This window comes from Apteryx mantelli, chromosome 5 (assembly GCF_036417845.1).
Source record: "Apteryx mantelli isolate bAptMan1 chromosome 5, bAptMan1.hap1, whole genome shotgun sequence".
NCBI lineage: Eukaryota > Metazoa > Chordata > Aves > Apterygiformes > Apterygidae > Apteryx > Apteryx mantelli.
Genome location: NC_089982.1, coordinates 77,606,290 through 77,630,293, shown reverse-complemented (window position 1 = coordinate 77,630,293; position 24,004 = coordinate 77,606,290). Strand labels below are relative to the sequence as shown.

The 24,004-nt window shown below is 40.5% G+C and overlaps 1 protein-coding gene across 4 annotated transcripts; it reads left to right on the top strand.

The window, feature by feature from the left end:
- Positions 1-1,885: 1,885 nt before the first annotated feature.
- On the top strand, positions 1,886-22,512 carry RNF4 (ring finger protein 4). Of its 4 annotated transcripts, XM_067298296.1 has the most exons (9): positions 1,886-1,921; positions 9,645-9,694; positions 9,783-9,810; positions 10,331-10,451; positions 11,335-11,414; positions 13,345-13,354; positions 15,341-15,506; positions 19,298-19,346; positions 19,666-22,512. In XM_067298296.1, exons 3-9 carry the CDS (start codon positions 9,802-9,804, stop codon positions 19,813-19,815), a joined length of 585 nt encoding a protein of 194 aa, XP_067154397.1. In that variant the 5' UTR covers positions 1,886-1,921; positions 9,645-9,694; positions 9,783-9,801; the 3' UTR covers positions 19,816-22,512. The 4 variants fall into 4 exon arrangements, with proteins under 4 accessions (XP_067154397.1, XP_067154395.1, XP_067154394.1 ...); XM_067298294.1 differs by having other exon boundaries at positions 9,645-9,810; XM_067298293.1 differs by lacking the exon at positions 1,886-1,921 and adding an exon at positions 1,948-2,029 and having other exon boundaries at positions 9,645-9,810.
- The last annotated feature ends 1,492 nt before the right edge of the window (positions 22,513-24,004 follow it).

The window sequence follows — 24,004 nt, the reverse complement described above, 5'->3', positions numbered from 1 at the left end:
TTTGGAAAGGGTTTTCAAATTTCAAAATTTCAAAAACTTATCATACTGCATACTTCTTCCTCTGGGATGTTGGCCCCAGCCTTCAAAATTCTTAATGAACTGCAGTCAAGCTGACTCATAACTATTTCCTTCTCCATGTTTTTCCCTGCTCTCAAAATGAAACGACTGAGGAACAGCGCAATCTTAATTCAGCTGTGGAATTTTTACCATCAGAAGTCACAAATAGCTTTATTCTTGCTACTTTAGGACCTAATGCATGAAGTCATTTTCATAACCAACATTTCAAGGAATGTAAAAGAATGAGTCTTTTGGGAAAGATATCAATTTATTTCTTTTTTACATGTTTTATTGATTTTACAGTGATGGGAGGTCTTGCAACAGAATACGCAGAATAAAATCAAAGATACAGCATTCCTCGTGACAAACGTGGATAACTTGATGTTGGACCAGCAGACCCTGTGCATCACAGACCACCAGCAGGAATTGCTAGGTTTATTACAAAAGTAGCTGTACTTCTATTAGAGCCAACTTAGCTTTGAAGCAATACAGCTGCATTCGCCCTGTGCTGCCTCAGCTAGTGTCTGCAGTACACATAATCCACAACCTTGTTAATCCACACACAGATAACCGAGAGCCAACAATGCGTGTACACTCATCACACTCCGCAGAAACACAGGTATGTGAATGATCCGCATGATTCGTTCATTTACAGGTTTGTTGCTGCGTTTGTCTCCAAGGTGACAAGGGTAAGTGAAGAAGGCTGACTCTTAAATAAGCTACCAAAACACATTTACAAAATCAGAGGTTTCACCTGTGTTAGTAACAGAATCAGTAAGAAACCCCTGTAATGTCACGAGCTGCACTTTCCAGAATCGCTCGGACGAACGCGAGGCTGCAGTATAATTAGGCCCAGGTTTACTGAGGAAGACTAAGGGATTTCAGCCCCGATGTCAGCATCAGACGCACAGTGCATGCTCCAGCATCACGTAGTGCAGGTAGTGCCGCGTGGTGCTCGGCTGCCTGCTCGAATCAGGCCGGCAGCCTGCTAACGACGCGCAGCCCAGCTTCGCTGCCCGTCTGCCTGGGCAATCGCACCTGTCGCAGGCTCCGCGGGAAGAGACAGTGCGATTATTTAAGTGAACCCAAAGACACGCAGACTGCTGTGCTGCAACTGCAAGCGTGGAGGTCTCATGCCATCACTGCAAGCGAGGAGGAGCGTTCGAGAGGAGCCACCACGCAACACTACGAACCTGCCTACAGACTGCCACGCAGCCAGGCAGGGGGCCGCTTACGTCGGCGAAAGGCCAAATATTCCTCGTGTTTGCAAAAAAGCCCTTTCGATAGGGAGATACGGGCACAGAAATACCATCGTAAGCATGCGTGAGTCATAGAGAAGGTGTGGACTAGTCGCGTCTAAGGCAACAGATGTTTCTCTCCCAGGTTCGCGGTTCCGATGAGTTTCTGTCAGCCCATTGGGGAACACGTCTGGATCACTGCCGTTTTGGGGGGTAACCGCCAAACTCATGCGCCCGTGACACACCAACCGCAGCAAAACCTGGCACGACCTGTCCCGAATTTCCTGGCAGATGGTGAAACACCTGCCGCGGCCCCTTCCCTCTGGAGCCGCGCAGACCCGGCGACTGGGAAGAGTTTCCCGGGGGCCGCCGCCGCGGCTGGCAGGAGCCCTGGCGGCCTCCAGGGCAGGGGCCGCGGCCCGGGCCCCGCCGCCCCCCAGCCGCGCCCGGAACTACAACTCCCAGAACACCCCGGGGCCGGATGAGGGGCGGGGCCGCTCGCTCCGTGGCTCCTTGACTGACGTGCGCGGCCGCCCACTCGGAGAGCTGCAGGGTTGCGGCCCCGCCAATGGCAGGAGGGCAGGGGCGGTCGCTGCGCTACGCAGTTGCCGGGCTGGTCGCCGAGGGTGAGTGCTGCAGGCCGGGGGTTCTGTTGTGGGGGTGGGAGCCGCGGCCGGGAGCGGCACCGGCGCCCCCGGGCCCGCCCCGCCCCACCGAGGCGCCGCGGGCCGCAGGTGAGGGGCGTCGGGGGGGAGGGGAGGAGGGGGCCAGGCCGCACCCGGCCGCCCGCCGTGGGGGAGGGGCGGGCCGGTGCTGAGGGCAGCGGGGGCAGAAGGCGCCGCGTCCCCCGGGCGGGGGGCGCCGCCGCCCCCGCGCTGCCCGCGGCCTGTCCCTGTCCGCTCGCGGGGCCCCTCTCGCCCCCCCGGTGTCTGGTTGGGGCTGGGAGGGTTGGGTCCTCCCCCCGTTCCGCCGCTGTGGGAGCTCCGGGCCCTGCCCGCACGCCCGGCCCCGGCCTCCCCTGCCCTCCGCCGGCGCCGGGCCGCGGCGGCCGCCCCCCCCCCCCCGCCCCCCGGTGGTGACAGCCGGGGCCGGGCTCGGGGCCGGGCCTGGGGCCTGGGGCAGGCGGCGGGGGCAGCGGGGCGGCTCGGGGGAGCCGGCGGGGCGGCGGGGGGCTGTTCGCCTGCTCCCATCTTGTGCCGCCGCCGCAGGGGCGGAGGTGATGTTCCGTCTCCCCCTGCCCCTCTGCTCCGGTGCGCAGAAAGGCCCAGCATCTTCTTCCTTTCTCCGTCCTGTTTTGGGGCTTGGGGCTCTACGCCGTGTCCCCTGCCCGGGATGAGCAGCTGCTCCTAAGAGCCGTGAGCAGCTCTTCTTCCAGCTTCTTCTGGCCAGTCTTCACCATTTTCAGCCTTCCTGAAATAGGACATCTGGCCAACTGCAAGCTTGGGGTGCGTTTTGTTCTGTGGGTGGCTTTTGTTTGTTTTTGTTAGGCCGCCTGTAAGCATATGTCCTATTTGTCTGTAGATGTAGCTGACTGCTTAGAGCGGGTCATAAGTAGTAGGTTGCGTATCTCATCTTCAGTCTTTTTATAGTGCTTGTCACCAAGGTTTTGTAGTATGGGACTGCTTGACCTAATTTGGATAAAACATAATAGACTCAGCTTCTGCTTTTACTAAAGTTGGTGTAGCATATTTCTAAAAAAAGGCAGAACATCTTTAATGGTAGAGGAGACACACATGATATGAAAGTTTTGGAAGAGTAAAATGGCAGATTACTTTTGCTGGCATACGACAACTTAATGCTAATGCTTTGTGATAGGCACGTGCTTCTTTTGGTCACAGAAAATCTTTTCTAGATGCTTACCTACCCTTTTGGTACTGTGTTTCCTGTATTAAAAGTGCAGTGAGACATCTTAAAAGTGGAAGTGAGAAGCAAAATCTTAAAGGCATAGCATGTTGTATTTTCTTGGCTAATGCGATGTATATTGTTTTTTGTCACCTGTGCCTTGTACAGACCAAACATTTAGTCTGAAATTGTTGCTTTGTTCAAATGTTTCCTTTAGAATATTTCTAATGTTTAGGATGCTTATAAGGTCAAGTCTTGTCTATGTTAGTCAGACATGGTAAAAATGTCTACTTCTTGCTTAAGCTGACTTGCTTCAAACCAAAGTATGTGGGAGCCCAAGACTTTGTTTTCAGAGTGGTACAGGAAAAGTTCTAAATGTATGTTTAGTGAGTTAAAATCATAAAAACTGAATTTTAACAAAGTAAATTTAGTCAAATGGAATTTGATGGAAAATATTGACTTGGGGGGGCATTAAAGACTTAAAATCATGAATAGGGAATCTATTTTTTCACTGCTAGTGGAAACATTCTTAATTTAGATGAGTTTATGTGTACTTTTCTCAAGTAGCTACCTGTTGAGAGAATGATCAGTGGATATAGCCCTTAAAATGCCAGTAAGTTAGCTAGAATAAACCTTGAACTTTGCTGTTATAAGGACATAACAGTCATTAAGCCCTTGGGAGGGTTAAATGACAGGAACAATAACTGTCTGTGGAGAACTCTGTGCGTGAGAGGAAGGGGAGTGGCTTTTCATGGTTATGTATCATCCCCCAGTGATGCAATAAAAAAATCCTATAAAAGCTAGTAGCATTTATTGGCTCATCAAGTTGATCTGCTAAGTTTTTGCATTTAAAAATCATCGGGGGGTTTTTAACTTACAAATCCTAATTCTAGGACTTTTGAGTTGATGTCTGAACACATCTTGCTACAAGTGTAATGGATGAGCTAGTAACAGCTTCAACTGGAGTTATTTGATGCTTTTTGGGGGTGGTGTGTGTGCAATAACTCTATTTCTAGTATCCAGTTTTGAGAATCTTCATGCTGAGTTTTATAGTCACTGTGGGAGGAGAACCATATAGACCTTATTACTGAATTTGGACTATTTGGGACTGTATAAAGATATAATTAATTTGAGTGGTTGTGGGGTTTTGAGAATCTTCGAAGAATTTTTATTGATGGGTGTGTCTCTAAATGTGCAAAATTTGGAACTGCTTTGTTTATCTCTTTTTGAATGCTACTAATTTGATCTGCAGTATTTTAAAGAAAGCAAGTTTTGCTTTATTTTTTGCTATCCATTCTTGCAAGTCGGAAAACTAATTTTCAGTGAAATTTCCATAGTAAGCTAAGAACGTATGTGGAAATCTGTAGCACTACAGAAGAGGTTTGTTTGTTCTTGCAAGAAAAAAAAGTTGCTGGATCATAAGATTCCTTCCATAATTCTAATAAATTCTAGCAGTTTGTTTTTCTTTAATTCTTCTGGTTTGGTAGGTTCATCAGTATCAGTGCAAGCCTATGATGATTTTAAGGTCGTTTTACAATTTTGGGCTTCTCTATGGATATCCATTCTTAACTCTTTCTTCTTTGGAAGAAGCTCACAAAGAGGTTAAGATATGAGCCTTTAGCATGTGGAAGAGCACAGGAGTATTTGTGCCTCTCACATGCTATCTGTATTAAGTGCTATAACAACTAATATAAAGAATTGCCAATGTTGGAAGATTCTGAAAAATAAGGCACATAAATATATCAATGCTGCTCTTTACCCCCCGAGTTCCAGAAGCAGCTCTGTGCTATGTTGCCTTTGAGGTCTGAAGTTAGATCTTCTGGGCATGTAGCAGTAATCCTAAAAATAATCTGTTCTTGGGTATCTTGGTAAAGAGGGGTGTGAATATTTAACATAAGTAAGGTGGTCTTGCGATAGATCTTCTATTGTGTATCAACTTGGTTTTCTTTTTCATGACAACTTTCCAATTTAAGTTGTGTGTGTTCTTTTTTTTTTTTTTTTTTTTTCCTCCTGTGATGACTCTTCTTTGGTGCTTAGGCCACTTATGGCCAAAGAAAATCTGTGTAATATTTGCCTCCAGAGTCATCCCAGGTTCCCCCCCCCCCCACCTTGTATTTTTAACCTTTTTAAAGATGCTTTGTCAGCATACCACTGCACTGGGTTGTGTTCAGCATTAAATCCAACAAGCACTGAGTCTTGTGAAACCTTTCTGGGCATTTTATGCTGAAATTTTGTTGTCTAGTGAATGTTTTGCAATCTTTCAGCAGGGTGGATGCATCCATGTATCAGATTGTTTTAAAAGATTGTATTAAAGGAAGTGTGTTTAAAGTTTAGTTCTTTATAACCATCAGATGTGCATACTGACTAATATTACCCACTTTTTTATGAGGTGAAAGTTGTTTTTTTTCCAATTCCATACCTGAGGAGAATCAAGGAAAAAATCTTTCAGTTTTCTAGATGAAATAATGTTAAACTTATAAAGAATCTAATAGTATAACTTTTTAATATAGCTCACATTGCTCAGTTTTGCTTGTCTTTCTGCTGTGTGGGGAAAACCGCTTTGCCTAAGTTACTTTTGGTTTCAGTTGTAGCTGTTAGATGCAGATGGTATGTTGTCTTTGAGCGACCTGGCCCAGGTAGAATTGGAGACACTAGCATGTGAAAAAGCAGATGTGCTACATTTAGAGCTTTTTTTTTTTTTTTTTGGTTCCTTCTTCTATTGTGTTCCCATGTGCCCTCCTCGCTTCACCTGCCTCTTCCCCTTGCCTCTGCAAAGCCCCAGTGCCAAACCGATGAATAACAGTCCTATGGAGAGAGGGACTCCTCTAGCACCTAGGCAGTGTGGTCACAGAACTGTGTCTCTGGTTTGTTTTGTAGGGTTGTTTTGAGGGCAAAACTAGACATGGTCTCGCTTAAAGAGTTCTTGTTCCCTGTTCCAAAAATTCAGCTAAGTCAGTAAAATAGGATCTTCCCAAGAATTTTGGTGTGGCTGGCAGAAAAGCTTTGTTTTCTTCACAGGTGAAATGAAATCTAGATCTTAAGAGCAGTAGAGTGAAGGGTGTAAAGAGAACACATGTAACTTGTGCCTGGATGTAGAATGCTAAGAAAATGAAAGGGTCTGCATAGGTGAATCTTTTCCCAAGGAAGTGGGAGACTGAAGGTCAATATCCTGCTCTCTCTGATATAGAGCAGACTCTGAGCCTTAGTCTTGCACGTTCTAGGTGAATACCTTAAGCTATTTGCTCTCATTTCCTAGAAAAACTCTCAAGTAACTTTACAAAGAAGTACAGATATTAAAAGCACTTTCTGTCATATGTAGTGGAAATCTTAAGAATACCAAAACTGATTAAGTTCATATTTATGGGGTTTTCTGATGTATAACAATCTCAAAATTGGATCCACTGTGACTAGAAACTGCCAATGAGCTCACAGATTAACAGTACTTTTCCTAGATCAATTTTTAATGCTGAACCTGTTAAACTTTCACATAGATCTGGCACATAATGGGTTGTCTAACTTAAAAAAATATGTTGCCTTTCATTTTAGCATTTTTGGAATTCTGTGCCAGTTTAAAAATGAAAAAATGGGAGGAAAACTGAGTGCATACTGTGTAGCTTAAAACTGTGCGTAAATGCACTTTTATCCTTTTTGGTTTAGTAAAAGTACCATATTTACTGTAAATATTCTTCAGGTCTCTTGTTTTAATAATTTCACAGTTTAGTGTTAAATCACTTACTTTGAGACCCGTTAAGAAACATAGGAAAAGATTAAAAGAAAAAATCAGTAAGGCTTACTTTAACTCAAGTTTATAATTAGCAACCAATGTCATTCAATCCCACTGTATGGTCTCAATGTTTCTTAAGAGTCTCATAATGAGTTCTGATCTTTCTACTGACATAGTGCCCCCCCCCCCCCCCAAAAAAAAAGCAGAGGTGGGAGCAGAGAATCCCAAACTCCTGAGGTTGTATGATGAGGAAATTTCAAAGATCATCCAAGCATTAGCTGTGTGACTTTTTAACTGACTAGGATATGCAGCTAGTTCACATCTAACACTCATGCAAGGGCTCATCTAAGTCTTAAGAGGGGAATTAATTTCTGACTTCAGTACAGAAGGTAAAGTTTTGGGGAGACAGAATAAACTCAGCAGCGCTCAGACATACTTGTCCTTGAATTTAGGAAGACTATATCCTTGGTTATGGATTTATCTTATGCTGTTAGCTCATCCATCTATGCATCCATGATGCTCTTGTTATGTTTTACCTAAAGTCCCTGCCACTCTTGTTTAGAGAAGACTAGTTACCTGGAAACTATCAGCTCAGGAAATCTGACATTATTCTGTTTTGTCTTTGAAGCCATAACCTGAGACTGACTTTGACAGTGACCCTGTGGCATTCTCTTTCTGGGACAGCTATGGTTATGGCCTTTAAAAACAACATGGTTGTTTTTAAAACCCTGAAGACAAGGGGTTATCCAGTGTTCAGGAATTTGGACCTGTTATACATCCAGAACTGTGACTACAACAGTGAACTAAACCTCCTAGGTTGTTAAAGAGTATGGATGACTTGCATAGTCAAGCTGCTTTGTCCCAAAAGCAGTAGATTATCCTGTGTTATAAAATAATGTATATATATCTTCCTAGTTATTCGTTGTGGTTTGCTTTACCACAGCTCAAGTAACATCTTCCTGGCTCTACCCTCTTTTTAAAGCAGGGTACTGGACTTCACAGCGTAGATCAAGGTCAAATATGGGAAAACAGTTCTTCAGTCCTTGTTTGACATAGTTGTTTTTCCTTGTTTCTGTGATGCAGAGGACAATCCTGTTTATCTGTTAAGTATAGTGACATCCATATAAACTGTGTCTCTAAGAACTATACTTTTTGTTGAATTAAACAGCATTTTCTGTCTTTCAGCTTGTGCCCATTGCATCTTTTTTTACCCCCACTGGGTGTTTATACACATTGATAAGATCCCCCCTGAGCCTTCTCTTCTCCAGGCTGAACAGACCCAGCTCTCTCAGCCTCTCCTCATGTGTCAGATGCTTCAGGCCCTTAATCTTCTTAATGGCCCTTTGCTGGACTCACTCCAGCGTGTCCGTGTCTGCCTTGTACTGGGGAGCCCAGCACTGGGCACAGTGCTCCAGATGTTTCACCAGGGCTGAGTGGAGGGGAAGGATCGCCTCCCTTGACCTACTGGCAACGTGCTTCCTAACGCAGCCTGGGATGCTGTTGGCCTTCCTTGCTGCGAGGGCACATTGCTGGGTCATGAAGATAGATGCAGTTTGGCACAGCTACAGCCCAGGAAGGTAGACCAAGGTCAGTGCTTCTGGAGTAGTGAATTTCTGCCTTGCTTCTTGTTTTGTTTGACAGCAGTGGAATAGGTCTCTTCTGATAAGATCCATCTTTTGATTATGTTACTTGACTAGTTCTAAAGCTTGCCAGGGCTCCTGTGCAGTTGGATCTGTGAAAACATACTAGGCCAGGAGATCCTAGCTGGTTTCAGACCTCAGGTGAGGGGAAGCTGTGCATCAAAAGGTGATTTTTCAAGACTGTTAAGATTTGTAACAAAATTTACTATCCCTAAGCATTGGTGATTGGATGCTTAATTGTGTGTTAAGGCTTTTGTTTATTATTTTATGCACTAAAAAGCAAGTTGTCTTACTGGCTTGATTTTTAGGCTTTATAACCACTTCTTCTATTAAAGAAGAATTTCCTTTGTACTAATTCAACACTTTGTCTTCTAAATTGAGTTTAGTTTGGGGTGGTGGTGGGGGGAGGTTCCACCTCCTTCTGCTCTTTCCTAGCTCTCCTTCTGTTGGACACATGATAATTGTACTGTGAGTAAGCTTAAGGTGTGAACTTCAGGAGCATGTCAGCTACCCAGCTTATTGCTAAAGGGGAAGAGATGAAAAGCACACACAGAGGCAGTCAATAACCTGGTGGAGAGGGGCATGCACGCTGACAGTTACTACAGAACAGATACTGTAAAGTCGTATTCTCTTACTCAGTGGGAACTTGTTGATCTGTCTGTATTTCTAAACTGAAATTTCTGTGCTCCACTTGCTTTAGATTCCTCTCCAGCTGTTTAGCTCTCATGTTGGAATCTGGAGATGGGTTGGAGAAAAGAGAACTGCTTATCTGTAATTTTTGTTCTCTGAAGAGGGCTGCTTATGACACAATCCCCAGTTATTTCTGCCCACACAGGGACATCTCCTGAAGACGGTCAATCAGTTGCTTTTTCAAATGAAACTTAATCGGGACTCATTAGTATTTTTTTTGTTTACAATTAAACTGGCTTATTCTGGTGTTTGGTTTAGGAAATGGAAAAGGAAAAGAATGACTGAGGCTTCAGACCTGTTTGTAGGTGGCTGAGGCTAAACTACTAACCTCTGGGACTTCCCATCTAGCTTTGAACAGAAACTAGTTACTCAGGAGTGGGAATCCGTAAGAGTGGGTGCATTTAAGAGAACAAGAATTACAGATAGGTAATCTTCTCTCTTCTTTTCTTATAGGTTTGGAAGAACATCATTCTAAGATACAGAGAAATCTGGACTTTTTAAGTGTACTACCTAAAGAAATATAAGGAATTGAAACTTATAGCTTCCTTGCAGTTAATTTTATGGTATTTGTACCTCTTTCTTTTTCTGTAGTTTTAGATCAAGAAACACCATGAGTACAGTAAGTATTTTACTAATCAATGCAAAACTGATTCTTGAACTGTGTGATTTTATGGTATTTCTGTAAGTCTTTTTTTTTTAAGAATTTGTAGTAAATACAGTGTAGCATAAGCGTAGTTAGAGTCCATGTAACTTCATGTTCTGTGCTGCTTAAAATTTTTGATCTCTCTGGGTACTAGCAGTTTTTCAAAAGTACTTACAATGTGGGCAAAAACTTTAGTTCAGACTGATTCAAGTGGTTGGCTGGAAGCTAACATCTGATATACTTTTGAGCTAGTCTTCTCATTTGCAAACCCATCACAAAATGTTTCTCCTTTGTTACCCATTTGTTAAGAGATTTGTGGTGATGTCTCTTCCTTCATGTGGTGAGTAGGAAAGACCCATACCACCATTATATGCATGAGACAGCCTCTTAGTGAAGTGTTTTGTGTGTCCTTGTCTGCTTCTTTCCTTGGTGCTGCAAAAATAAGGTCCATGTGAATGTTACTTCTAAAGAAAATTAAGGCTTTGTTCTCTCTTAGACTCAAAGAAAGCGCCGTGGAGGAGCAGTTAATTCTAGGCAAGCTCAGAAGCGAAACAGGCTGATAGCTTCTACCACAGAAATGGCTTCAGAAGCAGAGCCAATAGAACTTGAGGAAAGTGGTAAGCTTTCTTTTTAATCTGGGAAGAAAATAACTTGCTTCTGGAGTGTTGGGGTCCCACTTAACTTGTGTTTGTACCAGTTTCAAAGCCCTTTAAAGGGGAAGAAGAGAAACCTACTTATTTTTACAAGTGTCTAGTGTGGACTGTGTAAACAAGAAGCCTATTGACAACTGTTTGTTACTGAGGTGTGATGCATTCACCACTAGTGATAGATGAGTTATGTAAGAATGGTACATGAGTGCTGCCTGGCAGCTGAATGTCTAGCCTGATGAGTTGGGAGTTACTGCAGCTGCCACTACAGATAATGGCAAACTAAGTATGGGAACTCCCAAGTTTTAAGGAGATGATTAAAAGGTTGTCATTAGTCATGCTCTGTCTCTCAAAGGAGAGGCCCTAGGTAAATATGTTTTTACAAAAAGTATCAGAATTTTAGAAGCCTCCTTAACCTTCTAGCTATTTAAACTGTCTGCTGAAATCTTAGGAAAGATTAAAAGTAATTGTTGGTGTCCAGATAGTCATATGGTTTTTGCACTTTTTGGTGTGCATTTGACTGTTAAAGATTGGAAAAGACGTAAGACGGGAACATGTACATCAAAGCGCTAGAAAACTATGCCTGATGTGATTCATATTTTATTGTGATACACATTCTCTAAATTAGACAAGTACTCTGTTTTGGTGTACCTCCCGCAGGCTTTTGACATATAACAAAATTATGTGAGGAGATCAGCTGCTGTTCCTCTGTTGAGGAAAGAACTTAAGTGTTGGATATAATCCTGAAGAGGAATAGGGCATGGGCTGAATCATACCTCAACCTGTTATACAGTGGCAGATCATTTTACTCCTCTGCAAAGTCTGATCTTGATTCTAATGTTGTGTTTTTAAGCTGGTGAAGAAGTAGTAGATCTCACATGTGAATCTTCTGATCCTGTAGTAGTTGATCTAACTCACAGTGATTCTGTTGTGGTAAGTAGTGATCAGCACACTTATCTAAATAGAGTAGTCAAATTAGTTCTGTATTGTGCTTCCTGATAGAATTTACCCTTAAAGCCACATTAAATGATCCAGGTTCAAACTTGACTTGATGAAAGCCAGGTGTTATAGGTCAACACAGAAGCTCTCTGGAAATGCTGCCTAACAGACTGTTCTCAGGCACAGCAACATACTTTTCCTATTTTCCCAGTGTTGTAGATCTGCACCTCTACTTTTCTTGAAAAATGACTGTTTATACGGGAATTTAGGCTAGAGGTGATGCTGTGCCTTTTCACTGTGCTGACATAATGATAATGCCTTGTAAGTATAACATTCTTTGAGGATATAGGCCTCTTGTTAACTAAATGTTGAAGGTACCTGAACTGTACAAGGGCCATGTTCTGATATTGCCTTTGGGGTTTCTGACCAGTGTAGCTATTTAGAGTATAATGCACAAGCTCTTCGGTTTACTCGTTGCTTGTAGTGTGTATTCCTTAATAACTAGGTACCGTCTTTATTGCTTCTAGTCTAAGGATCAGAGGAAGTCTGGTATGCTTGTCATGGCTCAGTCACGAATGTTTATGAAGAATCATACTGATAATTACTAAGCTTGAGGAATCTGGAAGACTGAATACTAGGACATTGAGGAGTTCTGTGGAAATGTATATTTGACCTATATTTGAAGATCTATACAGTAGAAATAAATGGATATATTGAATGTAGAAGTAAGAATAAAACTTACAGGCTCAATGCTTGCAAGATCTGGCTTTGGGTCGTAGTTGACCGAGGTCTAAGTTTCAAAAACACAGTCTGTGGGTCTGTCTTCTGGTATCTAAATAAGTAGCCCGAATGAAAGAATTAAAACAGGGTGCTTGTATTAATACATTTTAGACAGAGTTCATATTCAACTCCAAATGGACTTATGAATACATCTATTAATATCACTTGCAGATAGTAAGAGAGAGATCTAAAATAGCATGTTGCCCCAGAACTTGTGGAGAATATAAACCAGTCATGGATAACGTAACATAAGTGGATGTCATTTAAACTTGAAATATTATATGTCAAAGATATAGGTCAATGTTTTAAATAAAAAGTGAAGGAGAAAACGGATAAGTCTTTGACTTAACAAATATAAGGTGTTTAGCTGCAATGTCAATGTAAGTTGTTCGTATCACAGCAGTGCCAAGCACAACTTAGTTGATTGTGTTAGAAACTAGTTCAGTTTTCTGCTCCAATAAATTCTCAAAAAAAAAAAAAGAAAAAGAAAAGAAAACCCACCCCACTTCTTTGTTACTGCTTTTTAAAGCTAGATCAGTATTTGATCCGGTCCACATTGCCATTTATTTCCTCAGTGTTTGAATGCTACTTCTGCCGTACAGAACCAGAAACAAAAAGCAGGAATAGCATGGGAATCTCTCATGCTGGAACTGTACCTGAGGCTTTGTAAAGGAAAGGCCTCAAACTTTACATGTAATCTGCATTGTCCCAACTCTAGTTCCACTGAAGGCAGCGGTGTGGAACTCCTGTGTTCGACAGTTGTTAACCTAATAGGAAGTGCTCATGGACATGACACCCAAGCTTGCCAGTTTGGCAGAGAGAGAGGGAAAGAATCTCCTCTAGTCTAAATCAGATTAGAGTGTTGGTATTGTGGGGTGTGGGATGTTCAAGATGATATCAATTATTAATGACACAAGCTAGGAATCGTAGGGTATCACTATGGTTTTTTTGATAAAGAATGGTAGAAGTAGTAAATTGGCTGTTGCTCTGAAAATAACTGATTGCAGCAGCATAAGCAGAACCAGAAGGCAAAGGGATGAAATGGAGGTAGCTTATGTGGTGTTTCTATGTAACACTTGGGGTGCATGCCAAAATCTAATTTTTGTTTTTCTTTTCTCTCCCTTCCCATATATATTAATGCAAGATTGTTGAAGGTGAGTCGACACTTTACAATTGATAATGGAATTGTTTTAAACTTTAATTTTTTTCATAATACTTCTTATAAGGTAAGCTAGCTGATATTCTGTTGACCAGTATCTTTTAAATTTTTTTGTTTTCCAACAAACTTGAGCATTATGGATTGAAACTGGATTTACCAGATGAGAAAGGACAATGTTAAAGTATCTGACCAGTATGCTAGAAAGATGGATCCAGTCTGTGTTCTGTACTTTATACAAGCTCTGATAGGAACTGTCTGAAATAAAATCTATAAAAGCTGCTCAAAATACTTTTCTTATTTTCCATATATAGAAGTTCTGCAAGCTTCAAGTTGATAGTGATATTAATTAGCAATGGAATGTGTGCTTTGAATAAGAAAATGTTGAAAGGCTTTATTAGCCTATATTGCAGTGAAGGAACTAAAGTGGAAAGAGAATGAAGGTCATAGCATTCACTTTCACTGTCTAGTCTAACACTTTCAAATATAATGCTGGCAAGTATTTCACAAATGTGGGTTTTCTTTTTCTACTTTAGGTGTTGTTATAGTTATAGGCATAAAGAAATTAATCCTTTACACCTTTCAGGCCTTGTTCTGATTAAAAGCTCTGAGATGTGTTGTTTGTTAGCTGTTTACTTAGAGGACATGATCCATTCTGGGCTCTGGATGAGACAAGATCAAGTAAAAAAAATATATGCAATAAAAGTAGTAGCTGAATGCTTATGCAGGAAGGAACTTTAATTTTGTAGCTGTTTATATAGTACTAACTGATCAGTGCTTGATTATTGTTACATGAACACTGGAGTTGTGAAGAAACTGTTCTTTTATGTAATTTCTAATAGTTAAAAAGCAAACAGAAGTTCTTCAACCTTTGTATATTACAGACCAGGCAATTAAAAATGTTTACGTTCTTTATCTGCTCTTATCTTGGGCAATATGAACGCCATTTTCAAGTTATGTTAACTTCCTTCAGGAGGAAGATGGTGAAAATTTTTTAAGGAGACAGCTCTAAATATTTTTCTACTTTTCCAGATACTGCTTTTAAAAAGGCTCATTTTGTTGAAATTGCTTTTGAGAGAGGGGATTCAGCTTAAGCTAGACACAAAGAATGGAACGCTTTGGCCTCATAACTGGACAGAGCAGTGAGAAACCAAAAATAGCAGCTGCATATTTTAAATTTTTAGACTTAAGTCTGTCTTTCATAACTTTACCACTTCAAACTTTCATCATGAGAACTATTTATTTTAAACTTGGCTATCAGAACAAGGTATTGGGGGGGGGGGTATGTGCATGTAGTGAATAAAGCCTGGGAGCAGCAACTGGCTGCTGGAAATTGTATTTCTGCCCTCAGCAGTTTATGCAACTCTTGGGGATTGCCCCCCCGCTTTCTAATCTCATGCAATATGCAGTTTTGAACAAAGTGTTCTCTGTCTGCTTTTACACTTTTGTTTCAGTGCTATCTTGCTGTGCTACTTGGAAAGTTAACTTCAGTAAACTGAAGTTTTTTTGTTGTTTTTTTTTGTTTGTTTTTTAAGAAACTTCAATTTTGGTGGGGGTGTGTTTGAATTCATTAACAATTGTTGTAATTCCTCAACAAAGTGTAAGAATGAGGTAGCTTCGCTTTGTAGTGGAGATCTATTGACAGCTAGTGAATAGATGGTTGCTACATAAGTGTAACTATATACAAACTTGTCTCCTAGTCTTTGAGATCCTATTTCACCTGTTTGTAGGGTGAATAGGGCAAATTAATAATAAAGAAGTCAAAGTTTTATGTCAGTATGTAACTGAATGTTCACAATATCTGGAAACGTTCAGTCTTAATATTTAGGAAACTAGTTTGTTTAAACTTGCTCTTAATCCAGTTGAATATGGCTTAGTCCATTTAAAATGTGAACAGTTATGGACTATTTCTAATAATTCATTTCAAGGATGTTTCCAGGGCTACTTCTCATAGTATATCTAACTTGCCAAAATTAAATTACAGAGAATCAACGACAAAGGAGAAATCTCAGACTAAGAAGCCAGCGGCAGTCTGACAGCTGTGTACTGAGCAGTGATGATGAAGATGAACCGAGAGATAATGATGTGTATGTAACAAATAAAGTGTCTCGAGACCTGGGACCACTGGAGGATGAAACTGCAAGTTCAAAGTATGTATTCTTTACAACCTAATAAACACTGAATTATTTTTATATGTACAGGACTAATTTATATTGTTATAATCTGGTTTACCTTTGAAATCATAACTTATTCTAGTTAGTTCCCCCTTTCAATATGCACAGTATCATATTCCAAGTACTGACAAAATGATACTCTTCTCACTTTTAGAATAAAAAGCCAAAGAAGGACACACAATTTTGCATACAACCTTCCAGATGAATGTGGGGGTGTGGCAGGGAAGAAATATTAGTCACAGGCCATAGTTCATAATGTATTGCATTTACTTTTCACACGAAGGCCTAGCAGTGCTGTTAAATATGCAAATATTTTCGTTAGTGTAGATGAGACTTGGTATCTGAGAACAGCAGGCTGCATCCTGGCAAATTCCAGTAAATACTATTACTTATTTACTACTTTTGTGCACATCATGTCAATTAACTGCCTTTTTCTCTCAGAGTAGTAGCAGTGCTTGCCAAGGTATATTTGCAGACTGACTGTGGAGGTAATGCTGTTACGGTTTTTGTTTTGTCCTGTGTCATGGAGCTTTTGTACATTTGCACATGAGATGGAGATCTCACTGTCTGGACAGCTGCCTGCATAGTAAAGACCATATTTTGAAGAGAAACAGTAAATTCCTGCTGTAGAAGCACTCTGTGTTGTTAAGAAGGACACCATGTATTAGACCAATTAAATGAGGTGTATGTGTGACCAGGAAAGGCAAAGAACACCGGAACAGTGATATAAACATCTTAAAATCTGTATCTTTTTAAACACTTTAAATGATTCTATTGTAGTCTTTTTGCCTAGCTCACTGACAGCACTGCTGTATACTTAGACCACCCTGTTCAGACTGTATTACTATTAAATGATTGTCTCTGACAGTAAAATAGGTGAAAACAAACTGAAATTGAAGTATGATGGTTAATAGAAACTGAAGAAGAAATCTATTTTCATTCACCAAGAAATGTATTTTCTAAAGAATTCCATAAATGGCTTGATAACAGACTCTAAATTTAGTCAACTGTGGCAGTCAACTTACTGCTGACGGTGAGTGGGGACAGCTATGCCCATCTCACGGACAATTATATAACTTTGAATCAGGATTCCCATCCGACCTTGCAGCGTAAGGTGCTGGATCCTGGCCAAGTAGATGTCATTTATGATGCAACTGATCTGCCTGCCCTGGGTATCAGGGAGGATAAGAACTTGGCGGAAGGGATGTGCTGGATAACTTTCAAACCAAAGAGCATTGGTGGGTTTTGTTTTGAATTTCAAGTGGTATATGGCGTTGACAAAGACTGCGGTGTAACAGTGAAGCTGTACGGGGCAAAGTTGTTCTGCTTTATGGTACCTTGGTTTCTGCTACTTTTAGGTGTTTCCCTTGAACAGTCATTTACTTGCTGTCTTAACTCGCAGGTGTTCTTCTTTCTTTCAATTACCTGCAGCTCAGGTGCTGCTTGACACAGCAATCTTTTGAGTTAAAATGTATATTCCGATAAATAATCGGACACTTATGCAGACAGTGATGAGCTCCTGCAACATGTATTCTTGTATTGGCTAGAATCTCTATTGGTAACTTTTTTTTCTTATAAAATACAGGAGGCACATTAATGTACATCGGTAGAATCTTTCTAATGGAGCACTGGTGCACATGTTTTGAGTATATCAATCTTAAGAAGCAACTCCATACACTGATCTTTTTATTATCTTTTTAGTGTGCTTCAAGACTTTTGGATTACTGGAAGGCAGTATAGGGAAGAACTTGGATATGGAAGTTTTGTAGGTCAGTTCTTAAAGAACTGGTTTAAGAACTTACTTGTGGCTCCTGAAGTGCTTGTAGCATTCTAAAACATAGTGCATTTCGTCAACGGACTTCTAGATTTCTTATTTTTTGTTTTTAAGTATATAGATGAGTAAATCACGTTGCTTATTTGATGTAAGGATTCAATGTCTTGTTACATCAATCTCAAGCTTCTGTTGAAAGGCCTCCTGCTCTGTTTAGGTAAGGCTAGAACAACTCAGTGCTGTAGTGTTTAGCACTGACAAAAAAAAAGTACTGATTGCGACAGAGCACAGTGTTAGACTACAGAATTAATTTACACTTGTGCATGCAGAGATTATCACCAATTGTAATTAATCACTGAGCTGGTACTATAGCTGCTGCATAAAGCATTTCAGTAGTAAAAATGGGGAAATTAGAGTTAAAATTATGTATGTGAAGCTAAATAGACTTCAGTAGTACTCACTGTTTGACTTAAAATAAAGGGATGAGGGTTATCTCATGCTTTTTACTCTTAATAATAAATTACAGGGTGTAGCTTAGCATGGGAGATAACATGAAAAAGCCTAGGCCAGCAGAAGGGGCACTGGTGTTCGTGGTAAGGGCCTGTGAAAGCAGCTTGCAATGATCATTTAAAATAGGGACTATCTGTAAATAAAAGTGGCAGGAAGCTCTTATTCTTTCTGATACAGAATAGTGTTTAGCACTCATAGTATGATGTGTTCCCTTACACGGAATAGCTATGTCTGTTAGTGCCTGGTACATGCAGTACAGCCATCCTGGAGGCTGAAGGCAGGAGCATATGTCTGTGACTCAGCCAGGTAACAGCCACAGACTCCGTCTTTTCTTCTCTGAACTGGGAATTAATTTTTTGAAAGCTTCCTTGTGCAAGCGTGTTCTTGCCTGACATGCACAGCGTAATCTTCTCTCAGACTAGACTAGTCACAGTTTTGCTGAGATAAAGGCATCTTGAGGGGCCCTTCCACCTTGTCCCCCTGACCCTAAACATGCTGCTGTGTGCAGGGATGGAACTGGCAGGACTGTGCAGAATTTAGTCTAGTTTTGGATGTGAATTGGTTAAACTTACAATTGACAGCTACAATACAGAAGTCATTTACTTGTAACTTGGCTTTGTTGGGGAGCTCTGCAGAATTTTATTCTCAGCATGCTCAGTATTCTGAATATATCAAAAAACTTGTTAGGCAAGGGTAAATTAGTGAAGATACAAACATTGGAAAAGTTGTTATGTATTAGACTTTCTAAAGTTTAATTTCCAGTGTAAAATAGAAATTCTGATTTGTCCAAGCTCTTGTTTGATCACTGAGCTAAAACTTAAAACTCAAAATGTAATTGTTTTTCTAGAAGAAAACTCATTCTTTAAAAAAAAAAAAAAAACCTTTGCTCTGGTCTGCATGAAAACATTATCTAATGCATCATTCACTATGGCTTGGTGGACACTAAAATGCTTTCAATACATAAACAGCCAAACTGTCTGCAAAATATGTTTCACGTAAGCGTGCATTTTTATAAGGAAGGAGTTCTTGGTCTTTTGTGTCTTATTAGATTGGGATGCTGCTAAATTAGAATTTGGGATGTTTTAATTTCTGTCAACCTCTTCACTTTGAGAATGGATAGTTTCTAAACCTGTTCTTGTTGCAAAAATCATTTGTAATCTGTTGAAGATGCTATACACACACAGTGCTAGAGACTGCTGTTACTTTTAATGATAGAGCAGGCTGACGAACTGCATCTTCTTCCTATTTTCCCTTTAATGTAATAGTTGAATGAAAACTAAAGGGTTGTTTCCCTTGGGTAAGGGAGACCCTAACTGCTTATTAATGTAACAAACTGAGAGTTAAAGGCATACAGGGATCTTCAAATTGACTGTCATGTCTATTCTATGGAATCCAATGATTGCGTTACGCTCTGTGTGTCAGTAATCCTCAGTGCACTGCGGAATTAATACATGCGTGTTCTTTCTTTTTGTCCTCTCTACCACAGGCCTTCTGGCACCGTTAGTTGTCCGATTTGTATGGATGGCTACTCGGAGGTAAGGATCCACATGTTGTCATCCCTGCCCGTTTGTGGGAAGGGGGTGCACTGTGGACTTGTGTTAGGTTATGTGGGAAAGTACAGACAGTCGGCTTTAAGGTCAGGCCTTGGCTTTAAGGTCTAAGTAGTTTGTAACTCGGTCACTTCTTAGTGTACAGTGATAGAAAACACTTTCCAAGATGGCACGGAAAGATCTTTGGGTTCCTTATTATAGCAGTAATGTACAAATACAGATACTCCAAGTACTGTCTGCCTGGTAGCAATAGACCAGCTAAATTCCTCATTCCAAATACCTGTTGTGATTTCTTTTCTTCCAGATTGTGCAAAGTGGACGACTTATTGTGTCAACGAAATGCGGCCATGTCTTCTGTAGTCAGTGCCTCCGTGATTCCCTTAGGAATGCCAACTCCTGCCCAACCTGTAGGAAAAAACTCACTCACAGACAATATCATCCAATTTATATATGAGTACTTATATTTCTCAGGACAGACTCAACTGGATTTTTGGGGAAAATGTCATGTTTTCAGTGCTCTGAAGATTTAAGGAGCAGCAGGTTGTACACGCATCCAAATGTAATAAAACTGATTTTTTTGAGAATAACTTGTACATATATATAAACAGCTTTTTTATGGTCCAAGCTGCTTCTTGTTATGTCACTGGTTGTAATGTTAAATTTATGACTGTCTATAAACTAGACCAGCAGCCTATATCGGAAATGAAGCAGCTAATCCATTTCCTTCTACTTTTTTAATGCTTGAATAAGAGGGGTCTGAATATTTTGTTATTTCTTACTCTTTAAACTACTCCCACCATCACACACAGATATGGAATATTTACCTTTCAGAATACAGATGAACACTTTGCCATTTCATTACACTTTCATTTTTGTCCTATACTATGCTCATTACTATATTGCTTTCTGCTAAACCATCTTTGCCCAAATAGTATAAGTTCTGTAACAATTGAACGTTTAATCATAAATCAATATTAAATTGACAACCAGGGTAATGCAATAAAATAACCTGCTGTTAACCAGCAATCAGGTTTTTTAAGCAGAAGGCTTGAACATGTAGATGTCTATGAACTCCATGAGATCTAAAGTACATAGCCAAATTACAACATGTACAATGTGAAAATATTTCTTTGAATGTTTTAACTGCCAAGAATCCCTTATTTGAATCACAATACTGAGTTTATTTTCTAACATGATGAAATGGTCTCTTGGGTTTACTATTGTTCTATAGCTCTCTCTCCTTGTAACTAAGGAGAAAATAGTCTTCTCTAGGCTTGCTAGTGATGAATAAGCAGCAAATTGTATGCTTTGCTTTTGTCAGCTGAATACCAAACTACGTAGACAGATTTTTTTTTTTTTTTTTTTTTTTACTATATCAAGTGTACCCAGCGTAATGCTTACAGTTCAGTATGTTCACTTCACTGTTCTCTTCAGTTGCTATACTGACACCTGACTGGTTTTAGCCTGGTGTATAGGATTAATAATTAAATAATTGTATTACCATAAATTTATAAAACTGAGGCTTTAAATGAGGTTTGGTAGTAATGTTGACTTAGAAGCTTTTTGAAAGAAAAGTTTAATCTCCCTTTGCCCTGGGAGTTAAAATGTACCTCTTTAATTAAAAAAAAAAAAGTCAGATACATATCCTAGGTGAGGATTTTGCTGCTAAAAGAGGCAGGATTATGCACCATTACCAGTTACTATTTTTTTCCCAGGGCTGAGTTATAAATGTCTACTTTAAACCTGTTACAGCACAAATCTCCAAGCTGATGGGGAGTTCCAGATGGGCTGACAGAAACAGAATTATAATAATTAAATGTAGGTGAGATGATTAAAATCAGTATTTTATGATCCACATATGCAGTAGCAGCATTTGTGAAAGTTGAAATTCAGTCTGGAAAACAGTCCAAAATTAAACTGTCAGCCACTTTCGAAAGTTGGCTGATTATGAAAGCCATTAGAAGCCTTTTCTGTGCCCTGGTGCAACACAAGGGTAGGTTGCCTTTAGTTAACGTTGCTGATATCTGATGTCTTTGCTAACCTGTCCTAGGGATCTGTAGGAAGCCTTTAATTAAAGTCTTCTGATTAGCTGTCTCAACTTCTTGATTGAAGAATGCAACCCAAGAGTAAAATTTCTTATTGGAATCTGCAGGGGTGTTACTGGATGTAGTAACACATCGAGAGCTTTGTTCCGCGAAGGCCAGCTGCAGAAATGCAATACCTTCCCACCCCGCTTCTGCATAGCCTGGCGTTAGCACTGTTATCAGGAAAATGCAGGCTCTGCAATCCGGCAATACTGTAACTATTAAAAAGATATAAATGTTTAGTAACTGTGTGCTTCCCTTTGGTAATATAAACTACAGGCAAATGAACAGAGCAATCTTAAGATAGTGCAGTGACAACAAAGGCTGTGATTTGTGTCCCAAAAAGCAACTAAGATGATAAAACGTACTACTAAAGATTGCTTAAAACATCAATTGCATGAAGAGAAGCAGCCAAACATAAAACTGTCTAGATATTTAAGGACCACAGAAACACACTTTCTCCCACCAGCTTAGAAAAGGAAAAAAGCCCAAAAACTTATGGCCAGTTTTACTAAGGGAGGCTACTGTATGACAGGGAAGATGAGATTTAAGGGATTACGTCTGGGGATGAGGCCGAGCAACATGTTCGTACATCTTTCGCAGTGGACTAGCTGTAGCCTGAAATGACTTTGCACAATTCCCTCCATGTAAATATCACTTTATAGTTTGTATCTCAATAAATGTTTTAGATATCACAAACTATAAAATACTCAAGAAAAAAAAACTTTTAGCTTTGTGTACCCTGTGAAGTGCCACAAATTTTGTGCATCTCGAAACAAATTTTAAGCTCTCAGTACCACAAGGAAAAATGGTAACTTATACTTTTAAAAAAACAAAATCAATATATTTGAGTTCCAGTGATGTTTCAGTATAACAGATGACATTGGCAAGAACTGATAGATAATATAAAGATTTTTTTCATTATGTAAATGTATGTCTTGTTGTATATAGTTCAATTTTTCCTGTATTTAATTGTATTCATGTCTGTATGTCACATCTATGTTGGACTCTACCGGTAGGCAAACAGTTCTTTTAACAGGTGGAAATAAAACTATTGATTTGATGAATCGGAAGTACTCTTTCTTTTAATCACACTGTATCAATTGTGTTTGGGGGGTGGAAAATCCCTAATGCAGAAAGCTGCTTTTGGTCAGTTTATGTGTACGGGCAAGGGGAGGGGGGGAGATATTGCCTAGTCCGTAGAGGATTAGTTACAGATCAGAGGTCCCAGCGCTGCTGGAGAGATGGGGGTTAGGGCGAATGCAGAAGTGCGCTCGTGAATGGGGGGAACGGGGGGCCAGTGACAGGGTTTGCACTGAAGGCCTGCAGCGAGGTGAGGTGCTGCTGCTGCTTAGTTGTTGGCCCCGCTCATGTTTCTGTTGTAGCTGTGCACCTCAACGTACAAAGCATCGTGCTGGAGAGGAGGATGAGGACTAGGCATGGCGGTGTGAGTGTCGGACTGTTTTATTTCTTTGCCAAACAAAAAATGCTGTTGCCCTAAGGTTCTCTTCTAGTCTCCCTCTCTCCCTCCCTCCCTCTCTCCCTCTCTATCTCTCTCTCTCTCTTTCCCCCCCCCCCCCAAAGTTTTTTGTGAAGTTCTCCACTTTGCAGAGAGGAAAAAATATTCAGGCTGGCCACTTAGGTGTGTAAGCATTTTCTAGAGCATGTTAACCAGGATTATATCCATATGCAAATGCACTGCATCAGCAGTCTACTTGTTATTTATTCAGTTGGTCTTAAATGTTTTATGATGGACCTGAACAGCTGCTGTGTAAATGTATAATTTTGAATTATGTTGCTGCTAATAAAACTCATTAAGTGTGTTTGTCTTCTATTGATCTTTACTTACAGTAGACTGATGCCTTTCTGCATCTTCTGATTGTGTTTTTCCTGTCCCTACCCAGTCCGTCTTAGTTCTGGCTATGCGAGGAAACAGATGGTTTTACTCTCCAGTATGGAAGATTACCTATTTTGTAGTCTTTCAGAATGAATGCTTTCTGCAGGGCTGTGTTCTCTGCCCTGAGAAAATTGGGGAGCTAGTGCAAAATGCTGCTTTCATCTGCAGGTGGTGATCAGCTATAGCAACTCCTTCACTGCAGGCATACCCAAGGTGAAGAGCGGGTGCCTGAAGCTCACACATAGGCTAAAACAGTGCAAGGGGGAGCTCTGAGAATAACTTTTTTTCTGCAGCTTTGGTGTTCAAGGTATCTTGCTTCTCAGTGTTAAATTCCAGCCTCTCTGTACTGCTGTAGGCAATAATGAGAAAAATTTGCAGCTGATGGAAAAAATCATGCCTGATTTTGTTTAGCAGATTTTTTTTGCAATGAGCTTTGGCAACCTGTACATTTCTGAACTGTTGGTTGATCCCAAATTATCATCATTATTTTGGATTTTTATTTTTCTATTAAGGTGCTGCCGAATGATAGAGCTGGCCTCCCCTTCTACAAGGCTATTCAGAAAATGCTCTTCTGCCTTGCTCCACATGTCGGTTCTCCGCTGAACACAATTCAGTGCAAGAGGTCTCCTAATTCCATCTCCACCACCCCCTGATAACCTATG